Genomic DNA, 17,595 nt, shown 5'->3' with positions numbered 1-17,595 from the left:
GAGAAGATCCTTATTAGAGCAGGGAACCAGTGGAGCCGGGCAGAGCTCTGGAGCCTCTATAGGGCCGGAAGATTAGCAGTGAGGGGTCTGAAGCTGGTTCCACTCAGGCTGTGGAACTTAATGTTCTATGGGAAACCAGGTAGACATATCCATACAATAGTCATAAGATGTTTTTTTTCTCGCTTTCCTGTCTCTGAATTACTTTCAATGGCTGGTGTGGATGCCATTTTCAGAAGGGATCTTAAGGTTAAGGTAGATAGACAATATAATATTGGGTGACTACAATTATCACTGAGTTTGCTGGAAATAACCAATTACCGTATGCACCATTACAATGGTAAAGGAGAACATTACTGGTGAAAGAGTACATTCCAATTACATTTATAATCAAACATCATGAAAATAAATGTGTATTTACATAGAAATGGCTTGGAGTTCATAAGATAGTAATAATAAATAGGGGTTTACATACTAATGCCACAATGTAAAAAATGGCTGTGAAATCTAGTTATTTACAATGTTTGTGCACAGTAAATTACTGTATACTATTTTAGAGTATAATACCGTGTTTCCAACCAAAAATTACAATACCTCTGGAGTTACTTTAAAAATATCAGTAGTAACGTCCCAACTGTATAAAATCTCAGTAACCAACAATGTACTGTAGATCACAGTATCCAAAAAAGAAAGAACCAACCGAAAAACCCAATTTCTAAAATAGCTAAAATATCTTAAATAAACCAACATCTTTTTCTTAATATACATAATCTTGATGCAGTTTAATGACTAGTTTGGCTATACTAGATATTTTATATACAAATACACAAACACAAATACCGTACTTGGAAGTTACTGTGTTTCATTTTACAGTTAAAACACTATTACCGTAAACACAAATACCGTACTTGTAAATTACTGTTTCATTTTACAGTTAAAACACTATTACCATAAACACAAACACAGTACTTGGAAGTTACTGTGTTTCATTTTACAGCTATAATACTATTACTGTACTGTTCTCACTAGATGTTCCTGGAATCTAGCTATTCAGTCAGCATAAACATAAACTTCAAATAATTCCAGGAGAACGGGATTCTGAATTGGAGATTACTGAAGCTCCTGAATATTCTTATATTCTTTATTGTAAAACTGTAACACATAAGAAAAAGACATTGTTTTACAGTTGCAATGAGATAAGTATACATGACAGGCATGGGCGCGGGAAGGGGGGTGCTGAGGGCGCTGCAGCACCCCCTAGCGGCAGGCAGGCGGTGGTTTATCTACTCTGGAACTAGCTAAACTAGTTATACATATATTTATTCTTTACTGTCGGGTCACTTATTACAGGTTCAGCGAGCTGCACGAGCCTGACGAGCTGTCAGGAGAGGGAGAGGAAAAGAGAGCACCCCGTTTATTGTTCCCATTTTATTATCCAGAATTACTGTAAACCTTTGAATAAAGTAGTTAATCTACTATTAGTAGTTTGTTTGAATGCATTAATTACGTTTTTTTTTCATTGACATAAAATAAATCTCACGTACCCCCTGCAGTACTCCAACGTACCCCTAGGGGTCCACGTACCCCCATTTGAGAACCACTGGATTCTAGGTAAAAGAAAACTCTCATGCCGTGGGCGCAGCGGTTGAAACGCAATGGCCACACATTTGCTGAACGTGCGTGGGGATAGGGAGTAGCCGAATGGTAGTCTGTTATACTCGTAAGCTATCCCCTGAAAGGCAAAACGCAGATACTTCCTGTGCTCTGGCACCATTTCCACATGAAAGTATGCGTCTTTCAGGTCGATGGTGGTGAACCAATCGCCCGGCTGCACCAGCCCCATTAACTGTTTTATGGTTAACATGCGAAATTTCCTGCGGCAAATGTGATGATTCAAGCTGCGCAAATCTATTATAGGTCTGAATTCCCCTGTCTTTTTGAGAACCAGGAAGTACATGGAATAAAGACCCTTTTCTCTGTGCTGAGGGTGCACAACAGACACAGCCTGTTTCTGCACCAGAGCCTGAATCTCTGCTGAGAGGAAACACATCTCCTCCTGAGATGACAGATTTACCTCTCGCATGCCTCTGAATGGAGGTGGGATGCTGCAAAACTGGAGTGAATAACCCCGTTTCAGCGTCCTGTCCGTCCACTTTGTTAACACACAGCTGAGGCTCCATTCCCCATAACATTGTGTTAATGGACAAGCCCTCAGCTGTGGGGCCGCAGCTATGAAGCTGTGATACTCTCTGGCGACCCGTTCCGCCGCAAAACCCCCCGGTGAGGGGAAGATTTGCCCATGGAGGATTGACACAGAAAGGGCCGATTATTTATTGAGGTCCCTGAACGCACCGTCACATGCTCTTGTCTCCACCATAATTCTGTTCTCACCACTACGGTAAACAGCATTAATCAGAGTTTTATAGACGTAGTGTGTTCAACTGAGGACCCTGAACGCACCGCCATGCGCTCTTGAGAGAGTGCGGGCTCCACCATAATGCAGCCCTTACCACCACGGTAAACTGTATTAATCTGAGTTTTTACATAGTGTGCTCCCTGACAGTAAAACGCCGACCAAAAAAAACCTGTACTCGCATAGCGCTATGATAGCACTTCCTGCGGTTTATCTCTCTCATCTGCGCATGCCAGCTAGCTATCTCCCTTACAGGAGCAACAACTGGGGTAGCGAGTGGGGAATATGTACAGTCAACAATGTGTGTGAGTGCAGGATTGTGAAAACAAACGGCACTCAGACTTGGATACAGATCAACCTTTTCATTTATGGAAACAACAGGGATCTGGGCATCATACAGGGAGGAGGTGGGATTCACCCTGGCGTCCGGGGTGGAGAGAACCGCTGAGACGCTTCCTCCCCCCGCCAGTCAGCTCCGCGCTGGTGGAGCGCCCCACCTGGCGGTCCTCTGCTGCTGCTGAGTCTGCCAAGGTCGGGCAGCCCGTCCCCGTGAGTGCCGGTACGCCGGTCCCGCGGGATGGGCCGAAGAATTGGGGGGCGCTACATATACAGGACTTGTGTACCGGCGACTCTCCCTCCGTCTCGCCGTTGCCGTCCGCGGAGGAGCACGCTGCGATGTCTGAGGAGAAGCTAGCGGTAGCATACGGCTAAGCTGCACCCTCTCCTCCTCCAGACGGCTAAAACGTTGAGTGACCGAGGCCATCGACCCTCGACAGAGGGGGCAGAGGTTTCTTCCCCTCCGCCCAACCGGCTGTTCGCGGCAACAGATGGGCCGCCAGGCTCTCATCGAGGGGGGGCACGCCAGGACACACCGTGTCTAATCGGCCCTGCACCCTGATAATGCACGACAAGGATGCAATGGAGGCCTTCGCCTTCAATGGACGCCGCCATGTCGCCTCCACACACTGCCAGATGTCTGGCAACGGGGGCGAGATGATGGCCGGCTGCGCCGGAAGCACCGGGCCGTAAATAGGGCTTATAGGCCTCGGTGGCAGCGGTGGGGGGAGCGGTAGGCCTACACGCTCCGCCGCCTGGGTCATCACTGCTGGGAAGTCCAGTCGCGCAGACCTAAGTCTTGGGCCCTCCTGGCCGTCGGAACCTAGGGTGTCGGACAAGGAGATGTCGTCATCTTCCCCCTCCGCAAAGTGGACCACGCGGTCCCTCGGCAGAGCGAATTCAAATGGCACGTCCTGCAGATCGTCCATTTCCACCACCTCGAAGTCCGGATCATCAACCTCCACGTGCACCTGCGGGCCAAGCCTCCAGAAGTGCTCCGCACGATGTCGGCGATTCAGCAACGGGATCGAGCGACAGGCAACGCAGCCCGGTGTCTGGCCCATTCCCTGCTCGGCATGGTCCTGTCCCAGGCACTGGAAGCACTGGCGGTGCAGATCCGCTCCCGCAATCAGGCCAGGGCCCGACGGGCAGCTACGATGCTCCAGGAGTGGCTCCATTTATAATTATTTCTTTCTCACAACGTCTCAGACTCAGTGCTAGTGTTTCACCTCCGCTCGCTGAAGAGTAAAGGATGATGGTCGGGAGGCGAGGCCTCATTTTATACGGAAGTGAGATGTGCGCGCATTCAGGTAGGCCCGCCCCGGGGCGGCTACCTCTATAGAAATCTCAGTAGGTGAATGCTGGCATGATAAGGTAGTACCCATAGAGTCCAGTAGAGGGCGGAGCCTGTGAGAGATATAACCAATAACATACCATTTCCAATATGAAAAAACACTGAAACTTGGCCCACCCAAGTATAGTCTATGTGTGGGAAACCCTGATACTACTGTAATACAAAAATAAAGTAAATGCTCATTACTGTGTTTCATTTGACAGTTAAAACACTATTACCGTAAACACAAATACAGTACTTGGAAGTTACTGTTCATTTTACACTGTTACTGTAAATAAAAACTTGTAAATACTGTGATTACCTTTACAGTATGTAACTGGCAGCAATTGACAAGTTACTTACAGTAAGTAACTTGTCAATTGCTGCCAGTTACGTACTGTGAATTTCACGGTACGTTTCTTACAGTGCAACACATGGAAGATATGTTTCATATTTGCTATTATTACAAAGATTATCTGCATGCAGCTTTTCGGTAAATATTATTTTTGCATTTATATACAGTGGATCTTTATGCAGAAGACTTAAATCATAAAAAAAGGAAATCACTGCCTAAATGAGGAGCAAATGCTTCTTTGCTGTTTTTTCCAGATAAGACAAACGCCTTTTGTAAAGTTTGCGTTAAAAGTTTCCAGAATTAAAAGCCTCAATGGTAGTTTTGCCAGTAAAATTATGAAATGATGATGTATTATTGGTTTGTGTAGAAGCTTTGACAACTGTTGCATCTCAGCAAAGTGTTTCAAGGTGTGTGTTGTTGAGCGCGATGTGCCAAAACAGGAGAAGAATGTTCCAGGTCTTAGGGGTATACTTTAAGTGGTTCAATGCATCAAGCCAGGCTCTTGTCGGAGGCTTTTACAGCGTGTGTCCTCCGAGTCCTGTGTTCACGTATAATAACAGAATCAACATTTCTTAGTGATATTCTCCGCCAGTCTTTGCTTTTACTCATTCTACAAGAGAACTGTGATGAAGGCTGTGTCTTTTAACACTTTGGCGCATAACACACTCCAAAACAATTAACTTCAAACAAGTTCAATATTTTAAACTCACATGGTGGTACTATGCCAACAGCTTCACCTTTTCATTTTCAGTATACGTACTTATGTCGAGAATTTGTTTGCTATAAACTGGAATAAATCTGTAGAAACTACTAACTGTTGAAATACTAATACTTATTATAGACATTTTAAAACATTACATGAGTTAAGATATAGAGAAATGTAATGCATGAATAAAATGTTGTACCTCCACTTCCTTAGAGGAATAACCTTATACTATTGTATCTGTGAGGATTTGTCAGTTTTATGTTTTCATTGTAGTTTTTGGTTGAGTTGGAGCTTAACACTATCAGGGCAGTGTAATCTGTACCAACGATTCACAGTGTGGGATAAAGTTTTATATGGATAATCTTAATAAATCAGGTGAATAATGTGGATTACATTTTATTTTGTATTTTTCCAATATAGTGGACGGAAGAATAAAGTAAGAACAAATTGAAATACTGAAAGTATTTGTAGTTAGTTACATTACGTTGCATCTTTTTGAACATTATTTGATGTGTAATCGACCCACGGAACATGTCACGCCTTCTATACAGTAACAAATCCACTTTATTTCCACCTTGATAAGTATAATTGGTCCTTCCAGGAAACATGATTTCTAAGATAAAATGGGTTTTTACGTTTGGCAGTCGGGTTAATTTATAACCGGGAGTAAGTCTGGATATATTGTGTGAGAGTGAAATGGTAATTGTAGTTTTAGAAGAATTGGCTCTTGGGAACTTATTATATTCCAGTCATGTTATATAGTATGTGAACAATGCATATGCTGGAAGAAGCAATTATGAAATTGTGCACAGTTTAGCTATTTGAACAGAGTCCATTTATTATGAAGAATGAGCAAAAATCCTGGGTTACATTTTGCCGTACACATTTATTATACTTAAAAAAAATTCTCCTCACTCTGCATTTCTGGAATATAAATCTGCACAATATATTTTAATTAACCAAGGTCCCCAACATCCTGCTTCTGAACTAGAAACACACCTGCTAATGTTTTACAACTTAAGAGCACACATTTTACCCAGCCAATGTCCTGTTTTGGTTTGTCCACCAGTATCAGACCCTCTGACTGCAGACAGGCAGAATCAGGCACACACATGTAGAAAGGGGTCTTGGTCTGGGCCGGTTGAAGAGTCCGGACCTCCTCCTCAACCCTTGTTATAGCTAAAGCCTCCTTTTCATTGGTTGACCTATAGGTGAAGGACAATAAATCACCTCCTCGTTTATTCTTCCACGTACGTTTCCTTACAGGTGTCAATGTTCCCTGCACTGAAAAAAACTGAAACATGACTTTAATGAAATGTATAATGTCAACAGATTCCACATAACTCTACTACGTTATTTGAAAGCAATAATATTAAGTTTAAATAAAGAATATTAGGTTCAACTTGATATTATTGCTTTCAACGACCCTAATAGAGTTATGTAAAATCTGTTTGCATAATTCATTTAATTAAAGTCAACCTTTCAGTTTTTTCAGTGCATGTTATCACTGTGGCCTAGGGATGTTAAGATGCACCGATTCGCATCGGTGCACCGGCATAAACGTTCAAGATGCGAGTGCAACGGTTGAAAGAGTGCACATCGGCTACAGTTTGGGTTGAACTTGCGATGCATCGATTGTAGCGTCTTTGCATCGGTAAAAAAACGATTCATTCTGTTAATATCCCCTCATCCTGTCAGCACTCAGCAGAGACGATCTCTGATCTTTGCTTCCCACTACGGAGGCCGAGAGTCTCAGTTATTAACACACATGGAAGTCGAGGAGAAAGAGAAACACAGCGCACCGAAAAATACCTACAAATCAAACGTTTGGCAACACTTCGGATTTTTCAAGAAAGACGGTCAACTTGAAAAATCGCTCACAAATTGTAAACGATGCCGTGCCGCTTTAAAGTACACAAGTAGTACGAGGAACTTAGCGACGCACATAAAGAGGCGACATGGGGTCTGCGGCTGAAAAGAGAAACCTTTAAATGTCTTCCTTACAATTGTAAACAGTTATGAAATACCTGTTTGTGAAAGGTTATTTGTGTTCTTTATTGTTCATATAGAAACCACTGCTTTCTGCTCACTGGTGAGTTAGCCTATGGATGAGTGTTAAGCACATCAGGCTGGCAGCTGTATGGGCATTGCACTATGGTAGTTGCTATTTGCACATTGTTAATCATGGGCAATGCATCCTTAAATTGTTTAACTGTGAGGTGTTATACAATTGTACTCTGGAGAGTTTTTTAAGGTAAAAAAGAAACAGCATGATGGGATGCGCAGTACTAGTAGAGAGAACCAAATATGTAAGGCACTTTTTTGTTAATTTATGATTTGCTGCATATAAGGAATAAAACAAAAATCCTCTGTTGTACCATATTGAATTGTATCATTATTTTTGCATCGTGTTGAATCGCATCGTATCCCCCCGAATCGCATAATGTTGAATCGAACTGTATTGCAACAGGGGTGAATCGTATCGTATCGTATCGCATCGCATCGCCCGGTGTTTCAAATGTATCGTTAACGTATCGTATCTTTGGCAACGTATCGAGATGCGCATCGCATCGGCCTCAGTGATGGAGATGCACATCCCTACTGTGGCCGCTTCACCACTACATTGACCTTGTTCGTTTTCTACCACGTGAGAGGTTCGACTTTTGTCCATTTTCCTATCGTAACTTTGTACCCCATTAACTTCAGAGAATGAGAAGAATAGTTTACCTGAATTTACTAAAAGAGGCCTTTTCCTTTAACCTTGACACTCTAAGAGGCCTTATTTTTTAAACACACAAAATGCTCTTTACTACTACATATGATCCTATTCTGATTATTTTACTACTACATTGTATAGCATTATATTTCATGTAACATATCTTAGTCCAGTGGTTCTCAAAGTGGGGGGTGCGAGAGACCAGGAGGAAAAATGGTTATTAAAAAAAAAAAATTAAAAAAAAATCATATTTTCAAAAAGTATTGATTCGAAAATAATATGATACAGTACTATTACGTCTGGGTCTCTGTGTTTCATTAAAGCTCGGCTCTGTGTGTGTGTGGAACGAGCCATTTTGTGTGCGTGCGCGAGCGAGAGAGAGAGAGAGAGAGCACCGGTACCGGAGATCGTTGATGTTAGCTTCTGGTGCTAGCGAGCTACGCTAACGGATATAAGGAGTTTTTTCAACAACAAAGTGGAGGAGAGTGTTATCAGTGTTATCTCAGTGGGTCTCAAACGTTTTGGTCACCATTAATGTAAACAATTATTTCCGAGGCACATGTTTATATGATCATTATAGTTATAAAAAAATAAGAGAATAAATAAAAAAACAGGTATGAAATACTATATGACATTAAAAAATGAATAAAGTTTAAAAGGGGAGTGATTTGTAAAATATCCATAAAGAAATAGAAAATCTGTTTACAGTTCTGTGTTGAGAGATGTCCATAGATCTCTTCATTTAGCTCTCAAAGTGCACCAGATTGATGCTTTTAACTTCAATATTTAAAAATCTTCCCGGGGGAGCTTGCCCCCGGACCCCCCTATGTGAGGTCCACACACCACCTATAAAAAATAGTACTTTACCCCTGCTTACACCTATATGCCGTGAGCTGATTATCGAGCCTTCATTGTAACAGTCGCGGGAACACTGTGTATATGCATGTGGGGATTGTTGCAGTAGAAAAAGTTTGAGAACCACTGTCTTAGTCCAACACACACTGCCGAGCGTGAACACAGAGGAATATAAGGAGTGAGCTTTAAGCAGCTAAAGACACTTAGAAGAGATGATAGTGTCTCTATGACTCATTCTGCTGTTAGCTGAAGAAACATACATGAGAGAAAATACATATGCTGCATTAAAAGCCACCGACATCAGGTGTTTGGTGAGGGATGGTCTCCAACTCTTCAGGGGCAGTCAAACATCTACGTTTACTCCTGCCCCCCGCAGAGGTTCACATGTACATGTGATGAATCATTGTTAACACTGAACAGGTTGTTTGCCAATTTGATCAATTGTGTCAATTTATGTTGGCAGTCCACACAGCGTTCCACTATACGTCTAACAAATGTGCATTTATGAGCTCAATTTTAAAAGATTAAATAAAAAAGCATTTCATCATTCTATTTATTTACATGTGTCAATAATGTTGTCAATGAATTATAAAGTATTTCTTAATTATTGATTATCTTTCTGATGTTTAATAATCCAGAATTGAGATGAAGCGTGATCAAGTTAAGATGCCCAACAGTAATGAGTGAATAAGTGGTACAGGCACTATAAATAGTCCCATCAGTGCGTAATGACAGCTGCTATTGAAGAAGCATTCTGGTTTAACAGTGACGTTAAATGTGCTGCCTCTTTGACAGGTTCAATGTGCGGACGCAAGTATTGACACGCAAACAGATGTTGAAAAGGCTCCATCCATTAATGGCTAACTGTGGGACTGGAAGTGAGGACAGAGGCATATTTCTGGGTTTGTACAAACTCAGTTTCCCTGTGCTGGTGCACGAGAGGGTGTTTAAATTGCATTACAAGTTCAATAACACTGTTGTGCTATGGTTATGCTCTTATAAAGACAGCAGCAGCATGATGTATTTGAGCTTTACAGTTGCGATGTTGTCGTGCATAACTCTAGAGTGATATTTACCAAACACGCTCAGCTTCGTGAAGTTCTGGCTACACCACTGATCCTCCCTTCAGCTCCGAGGAGTTCATTTATCTTCGTCTACTTTGTGGTACGCGGAAAAGTTTGCTCAAGGAATGGGGCTTGCAACTGCCAACAGTTTACGTTCTCCTGTCGTTAGACGCTCTGATTGGCATAATCAGGTTACAGAGAAGCTGGGAGGAAAAGGCCATCAGCAGTAATTATCGTCAGCGTGGAGCACCGAGCATCAGTGATATCAGTGTGAAGTTCTGTGAACCCTATCAGATACCATGAAGCGATGGGATAAGAGAGCACACAAGGCTACTGGTCCTCAGTTAGGAGCCCCACCAGAAAATGGCCCCCTGACGAAACCTGCATCTTCAGTGTCTTTATAAGGCAAAGCATGCAGGCGCCGGGGGGGCGGGGGAGAAAATAGCAGTGGCAGACAGATTTGAGGTGACAAGGCGCGTACAAAGCCCTGTCAGAAGCCTGAGATGTGAAGAAAGGCTGTCAGGATGGGGGGGGCAGGCATGCTGTGGTCTTTTGAAGGAGCTTGTCATTACAACAAATTGTGTTTTCAGGTTTGATTTCTAATTTAGCCGTCTATTTACAGCGATCATTTGAATATCCACTGCTGATCACGGCACAATCATGTTGTGCATGTTGTCTTTGGAAGGGGCTCGGTGTATTTTTGGAGGAATCACAGCTTCGGACCGTTTAATTACCTGCCTGCGCTGACTTGTAATTGTAAGTCGGAGCGACAGCGTTGGAGTTGTTAAATCAGCTTAATTTATAAGTTGTCGTATTGATGTAATGTCAAACACTTTGAATTCAGCCAGTCGAGGTTTTCTGGTAAAACCTAGAGCAGTGATTTTATCCAGAGAAAACCACAAAAATGATTGTGATAAATATGTAGTGGGAAAAAAGGAAACAATTAGCAAACCGCTGACAGATAAAAAGATAATAAACATAAAGAGCTCGGTACAAATACTAATTAGCGCCAGCGAGATAAAACAAAACAAGAACAGCACAGAACGCGCTCAAAGTCAAGAGAATGAATTAAACAAGAAAACAAATAAATCAAGATTTCATCTGCATGAGGGAAGTGGGAAATAAAATCTCTCGGTTATACTGAGTGCAAGGGTGTGTGTGACACGGCATGATCACAATAAATGAGTGCTGTCAATAGGTCCAAATAATGAATCTGATTAATCACAATAAAATGATATGATTAATCCGATTAATCACAAGTTTAAAATAAACATATTTACTTGTAGTTTTGTTTTTTGTGGGTGGCAAAACAAATGCAGGTATGGAAGAATGAAATGCTAAAAGCAGTTAGGGATCAAGATTTGTATTATTTCATTTGTTACTTTTCGCTTGAGTTTTTCTGAGCAAAAAGGTCTCAGGGAGTGTATTGCCCAAAACATCGATAATAAGATTAATATTAAGCAGACAACTGCATACATAATCTGTTACAAAATAATGTCTGCACCTCTTGAGGTCCTCTGTGAATGCAGCCTTGAAGCGCACTATGTAGGCAGGGTCTTCATCAGAGACCTCCATCATACGCAAGAGGTGGCAGAGTGCAGGTAACACCACAGAGACACATATTTGTCACCAAGGACCAACAGAATTCATGACTACACTTTACATTCAGATAACATCAATATGGCTTGAATTTATTTCTGAATTGCCGTTAAAGTGACTAATACATCCATTTAATATTTAACAAAAGGAGAGTTAAAGAAAATATCCCACCTGCATGGCTCAAGCAGTTTTTCCAAGTTTGCCAGTCGTTCATATTCAGCTGAGGTTAGCATGGCTAACTAGTGCTTCTGCTGTGCCAGGGCTGCATGTATTGCATCTTTGTTGTGTTGGACCCGCTTTATCATTTCAAAGGTTGAATTCCAGCGCTTGGCTACATCTTGAATGAGTGGCTCCTCCTTTTGCCCGTGAGAGGCTTGCTGGACTTTCAGCTCTGCTGTGTTTGCAGGACTGTGTTTGAAATGTCCAACTACTTTACGGCACTTTGCTGAAGCACCGTCAAATCCACAGTCGCGGAGGGAGACAGCAATGGCCCTCTTATCTGTATAATATGCGCTACAGGGCATATGCTGAAAAGGAAGTTTCTTTGCTGCCGCAATCATATTGCGAGCGCTATCAGTACCTATAAACAAAAACAGCAAATAAATGTATGACTATTCAATCATATAAATCAATATATAGCTCCAACAGTAGCAATGTGTGCAGAATAGATAAGCTGCCTGTTAGGATATCATTCATCATCTCAGATGTCACCGGTAAGGAATCGTGCAAATAAGACTCATTTATCTATGGGTGCAGAAACGGTTCCAGAGTCAGTCCATATGTCCTGAACAAACTGGGCAACGTGTTCATCGTTTCAACAATTTCAGTTTCATTGCTTTTGATTTCAGTCTGTCTGTGATGAGAGCTACCCTATTAAGAAACATTTATATCTAATCACCAATTATACAAATGCATAAACGCAGAACAGAAAGAAGTGTGTGTTTCTTTACCATGCATTCACAGGGCATGTTTCTCAGATGAAAACATGCATACTGAGTTGTTTACTTTATAAGTGAAGGGTACAGTAATAAAGCTCAGACAAGCCCTCAACAAAACGAGCTGTTGGTGTTCGTCGGGCACACGCAGGATCCTGGCTCCAGGGCCGAATTCATCAAATCTGTCTAATGTGGGTGGCAGAAAAAGAAGAGGAGGAAGAGGATGTGTGAGGCAGACAGGGGAGAATATTGCCTGTCGCGGGGTGGATGTAATAGGGGGAGGCAGTGGTTCGTCTCCCCTGGTCACCAGGGAGATCTGTCTCCACAACGCCACTCGCCCAGCGAACACAAACTTCTCCTCCTCGCCCTCGCCTTAGTTTTACACTTATTTTCCTCTGCCTTAACTCTGCCCCAGTTAAATATAACTGCAGCCTCTAGAGAGTGGGTGGATGTACGGTTTCAGCTCCATGGGGAGTTTGCAGCGTGTGTTTGTTTGTTTGTGTGTGTGTGTGTGTGTGTGTGTGTGTGTGTGTGTGTGTGTGTGTGTGTGTGCACGCTTTTCCTCCCACCCTTCTGCAGAGGGCCATCTCTTTCAAGCTACATCAGCTCGCTTGCTGTGAGCCTGTCTCTGCTGGGCATCTGCTAATGCCTGCTCCATTACATCCAGCCCATATCTGGTAAGAAACAGCACACACACACACACACACACACACACACACACACACACACACACACACACACACACACACACACACACACACACACCACACACACACACACACACACACACACACACACACACACACACACACACACACACACACTCACAAACACACAGAATACAGCCTGGTCTGTGTGTTCCTCGGAAATAGACACCTTTGAAGTCCTGCGATTCTGCCCCGAGATGCGTGGTTGAACGTAGCTAGGAGGTGTACAAAAAGCAAGTGGATTAACACACACATCTGTGGGAGCCAAACACCCAGCCTCTTGGTCTGATGCCCTCGGGGGGGCTGGGTCTGTACTGACGTGGTACTGTGTGTGCTCACAGGAGGGGAGTGTTTAGCAGGGTTACACGGTCAGGCAAGCCTTCAATGTGTGCAGCCTGAACGTCACTGTAGCTGTGGCTCATTAGCGGGGGCCCCGGGGACTCTGCTCCACCATCACACTGCTCGATGGGCCAGGTACAGATATGTGTGTGTGTGTGTGTGTGTGTGTGTGTGTGTGTGTGTGTGTTGTGTGTGTGTGTGTGTGTGTGTGTGTGTGTGTGTGTGTTGGTGTTTGTGTGTGTGTGTGTGTCCTGTTGGCTGTAAACACACCACAGGAACCTCAGCTGATTTGAATAACAGACACAATTTGTGCCAAATCAGACCTGGCTGTTTGGTCTAATGGGTTTTAGTCAACACACACACACACACACACACACACACACACACACACACACACACACACACACACACACACACACACACACACACACACACACACACACACACACACACACACACACATTGAATACAATTAACCTGTTAAATCAGGGATTTTTTTTCACGGAAATGTGTCTCAGGGCTTCTTAACATTTAAAAACCTATGAATGTGTCATACTCACTTAACGGGAAGAAACTCAGCTAACTGGCGATACGAACAATTTTTACCGACACAAAACACAAGTCTCACAAGAAGCGTCTAAATGAGCCCTGAGCGAAAAAAACGCACTTAGCACAGAACTCATGGTATAATACCCTTATTACTTATCTACGGAGCCCTGGAGGGTTCATAGAGAGAAAAATAAATAAAACGTGGCCACGTTTTACTTTCTCGTGTGCACGCTTTAGTAACTCGTGCGCACGAGTTACTAAAGCGTGCGCACGAGTTAATAAAGCGTGGCCTCGTTTTATTTAAATTGAGGGATTCCTGTCCGTGACTCACAGTATCTGCTGCCCACAGCTGTTTTATAGAAGGAAAACCTCCTTCACTTTATGAAATCTCTGCGGCACCAGTGGCCTGTACTACGAAGCAGGATTGGCTATTTACACTATTCATTCATGAAGTATGACGCTGCGCTGTCAGCACGCGTCTCCATGTTTGTGATTGGTCAAATGTTGCTAACACCGTCCCTTTCACATGAACGCGCTCTCAGCCGGACAGAGAAACCCTGGTTGATTTACTGAGTTGATAACCAGCTTCGTAGGACCGCTTATCGACATCGCGTTTGTTAGGGTTAGTTAAACTGGGTAAATCGAACATGTCCAGGTCCAGGGTCTGTTGAACTGGCTTCGTCGTACAGGGCACTGAGGCAGTAACGTGTAACTCAGCAGAATCTGAGAAGAGCAGCACCAGCTGCAAAGAGCTGTGCCTTTGACTGTTTACTTCACTGCGTTTCCCTTCATTAGAACCGCTGAATAGAGATCGAGGCTGCTACGTTTAACCACACACTACACACACCTATACACACATCGAACTACCAAAGTATTCCCCCTCGCTTTATGAAGGAGATGTCCTGTCACCGGGGCGCATGATGTGTGTGTGTGTGCTCAGCTCCGCTCTGTGTGCGTGTTCGTGTGTATCCGACACCACCGGCATTTGTTTTCAAATTACCACGAACAGTACTTTACACAAATCTGGTTCCCCATAGTTAAGTGTATTCCCAAGTGAAAGAAATGTGTTTAATCTTAATCTCGATGTGCTATAGTCCTGCCGGAGTGCACCGGAACGAACGATACTATCATAAACAAATGCCCCCCCCACACACACACACACACAAAACGAGGCCATGCTTTATTAACTCGTGCGCACGCTTTAGTAACTCGTGCGCACGAGTTACTAAAGCGTGCGCACGAGAAAGTAAAACGTGGCCACGTTTTATTTATTTTCTCTCTATGAACCCTCCAGGGCTCCGTACTTATCAGATCTGCACTAACAAGATATCGATTAGCAAGTGAAGTATCCTCACTGAGCGGTCAGAACTCGCGGCATGGGAAGCAAACCCAGACACGACATAGCTTTACGGAGCAAACACGGGACATTGTCTTACCTTAGCTGATTTTCTGATCAAAAGTGGTCTTCAATGGCATCAACACGATAAAAACGCTGCTGAAGTTTAATCCATAGGTTAATCCAATGTGTCTGTGTCCCTTTGAAATGATTACTGATAATCCATCATTCCATTTTTAATTCAATAACGGAGTTTTCATATATAGCTGCTATGACACTCTAGTTTTCTAAACCTCTCTAAAAAGGTCAAATGTCACTTGTTTTGCATCAATCTTGATACAGGGTACTTATTATATGTTATAGTTTGGATTCCTAAAGCTTTTAGTCTACCATCCCATCATTGAAGGGTGGTTTTCACTATAAGTAATGTTTTTTTTTTGGACGGACACTATCATTTAATTTGTTTTACTATGTCCAATCTGAATTGACTTTAAAATAAAAACATCTATATTGATTCTGACTTGTCTACATACAAACTGACAGGTGTAACCTTGCTTTGAAAAAAAAGATAATTAATTTACCCCTTTTAGAAGTGAAGATATAGTCATTTGTTCTGGGAATGTCATGTTCGAGCCTGAGGCCTGAAAAACAGGCTCAGGGCTTAACAGGTTAACATGATTATATTTATTGTAGGGCTGTCAAAGTTAACGCGTTAACGCATGTGATTAATCTCGAGACTTTAACACCCACTATTTTGTTTTACTCAAATTAATCATAGTATCCAGTTTAGACGTATATACCTCCCTCATTATTTCCAGCGCGCATGTTGTTGGGAATTAACTGGCACGTTAAACTAACAGGATGACGGAGGAGATGCACCGCGGAGTGCTGGACGGGAAATGTCACTTTTAAAATCTTCCAGATGGAAGTTTAGACAAAACCAAAGTTGTGTGTACACTTTGCAACGCTGAGCTGTCTTTCCATCGGAGCACAACCAGTCTTAAGTACCGTCTTCGGGCAAAGCACATTTATGCTGATATTAGCAAAGATGCTACTACAGGTACGGTATCGAGCCACACTGGCAGAGTGCAGCAAGGGCAGGTCTGTCAATAAGGCAACTACAACTAGGCTAACACACACACACACACACACACACACACACACACACACACACACACACACACACACACACACACACACACACACACACACACACACACACACACACACACACACACACACACACACACACACATACCATGTATACATCACTTCAGGGGACATTACATTGACTTACATGCATTTCCTGGAGACTTATCCTAACCTTAACCATAACCAACACATGCCTAACCCTAACCCTAACCCCTAACCCTAACCCTAACCCTAACCCTAACCCTAACCCTAAACCTAACCAAGTCTTCACCCTAAAATGAATGATTCCCCTCATGGGGACCTCCATTTTGTCCCCATACGTGGTCCGTCTCCTGGGCTCCAGTTGCCCGGCCAGCCATCTCCGGAGCTCAGCTCGCCGCAAAAACATGTTTACTGTCTAAATGACAATCCCCCAGGATCCCCTCAGCCTAACAGTCACAAGCACACAAGCTATCCCCTGGTTCCCCCTTTGCTTCCCCCTACCAGGACCAGCTCACCCCTGGAGCCTGGTTCTGGCTCCAGCAATGCATCATATTGGGAACCAGAGTCCTTGATTTCAGCTGACTTTTTGGAAAATCAGACCCCCATGATCCCCTCTCAACATTCACATTTTCCAGAATTGGTCCAAACACCTTAAAACCTCATATTTGAACCTATGTCGAATAACACTTGCATACACCCATCCACAGATCCTCAGGCCCGTGCACCCACTCTCAACCGATAATCCAAAACCCTAAACCTAACCCAGCCAGTGCCGCTGATCTGGACTGATTTGCACCACACTCCCACTTACAATGGACCAATTCTGGACCAAACAGAGAGTTGTGGCTGGTTGTGTTGTCGGCCGGTTTCGAACCCGGGTCTCCCAGGTCTAGGGGCGGCAGCCTATCCTTTGAGCTATCCTTCCAGTCAGTAGTTAACAAACTCCTTCTCACACTTACCCCCATTCCTTTCCTCTACCAAAACCCACCCACCCCCTGGCAGATCCAACCAGATCACAGCATACCGTTTTCCCTCCAAAAACATGGGCCCCCACCCCCTGCTCGATCACCTGACACCATGTACCTTCCCCTGATAGGTCTACTCAAACCTCTTGATCACTTATAAGCCTCCACAGCTGTGCAGCTCTCCACTTTCCTCCTGAAGAAGATACATTGTATCGAAACGTCGAGGAGACTACTTCCACTCACCTCCACTGAACGG

The 17,595-nt window shown here is 43.4% G+C and overlaps 1 protein-coding gene across 1 annotated transcript in view; it reads left to right on the top strand.

The window, feature by feature from the left end:
* The first annotated feature begins 13,481 nt into the window (after positions 1-13,481).
* The window catches only part of LOC117550399 (vegetative cell wall protein gp1-like), an 8,285-nt gene continuing 4,171 nt past the window's right edge, over positions 13,482-17,595 (top strand). Inside the window, exon 1 of the mRNA XM_034222829.1 lies at positions 13,482-13,490. Within this exon, the coding sequence (XP_034078720.1) occupies positions 13,482-13,490 (9 nt within the window). The remainder of the gene's footprint in view (positions 13,491-17,595) is intronic.

The sequence above is a fragment of the Gymnodraco acuticeps genome, unplaced genomic scaffold (genome assembly GCF_902827175.1).
Source record: "Gymnodraco acuticeps unplaced genomic scaffold, fGymAcu1.1, whole genome shotgun sequence".
Classification (NCBI taxonomy): domain Eukaryota; kingdom Metazoa; phylum Chordata; class Actinopteri; order Perciformes; family Bathydraconidae; genus Gymnodraco; species Gymnodraco acuticeps.
This window is presented reverse-complemented; position numbering and strand designations above follow the sequence as displayed.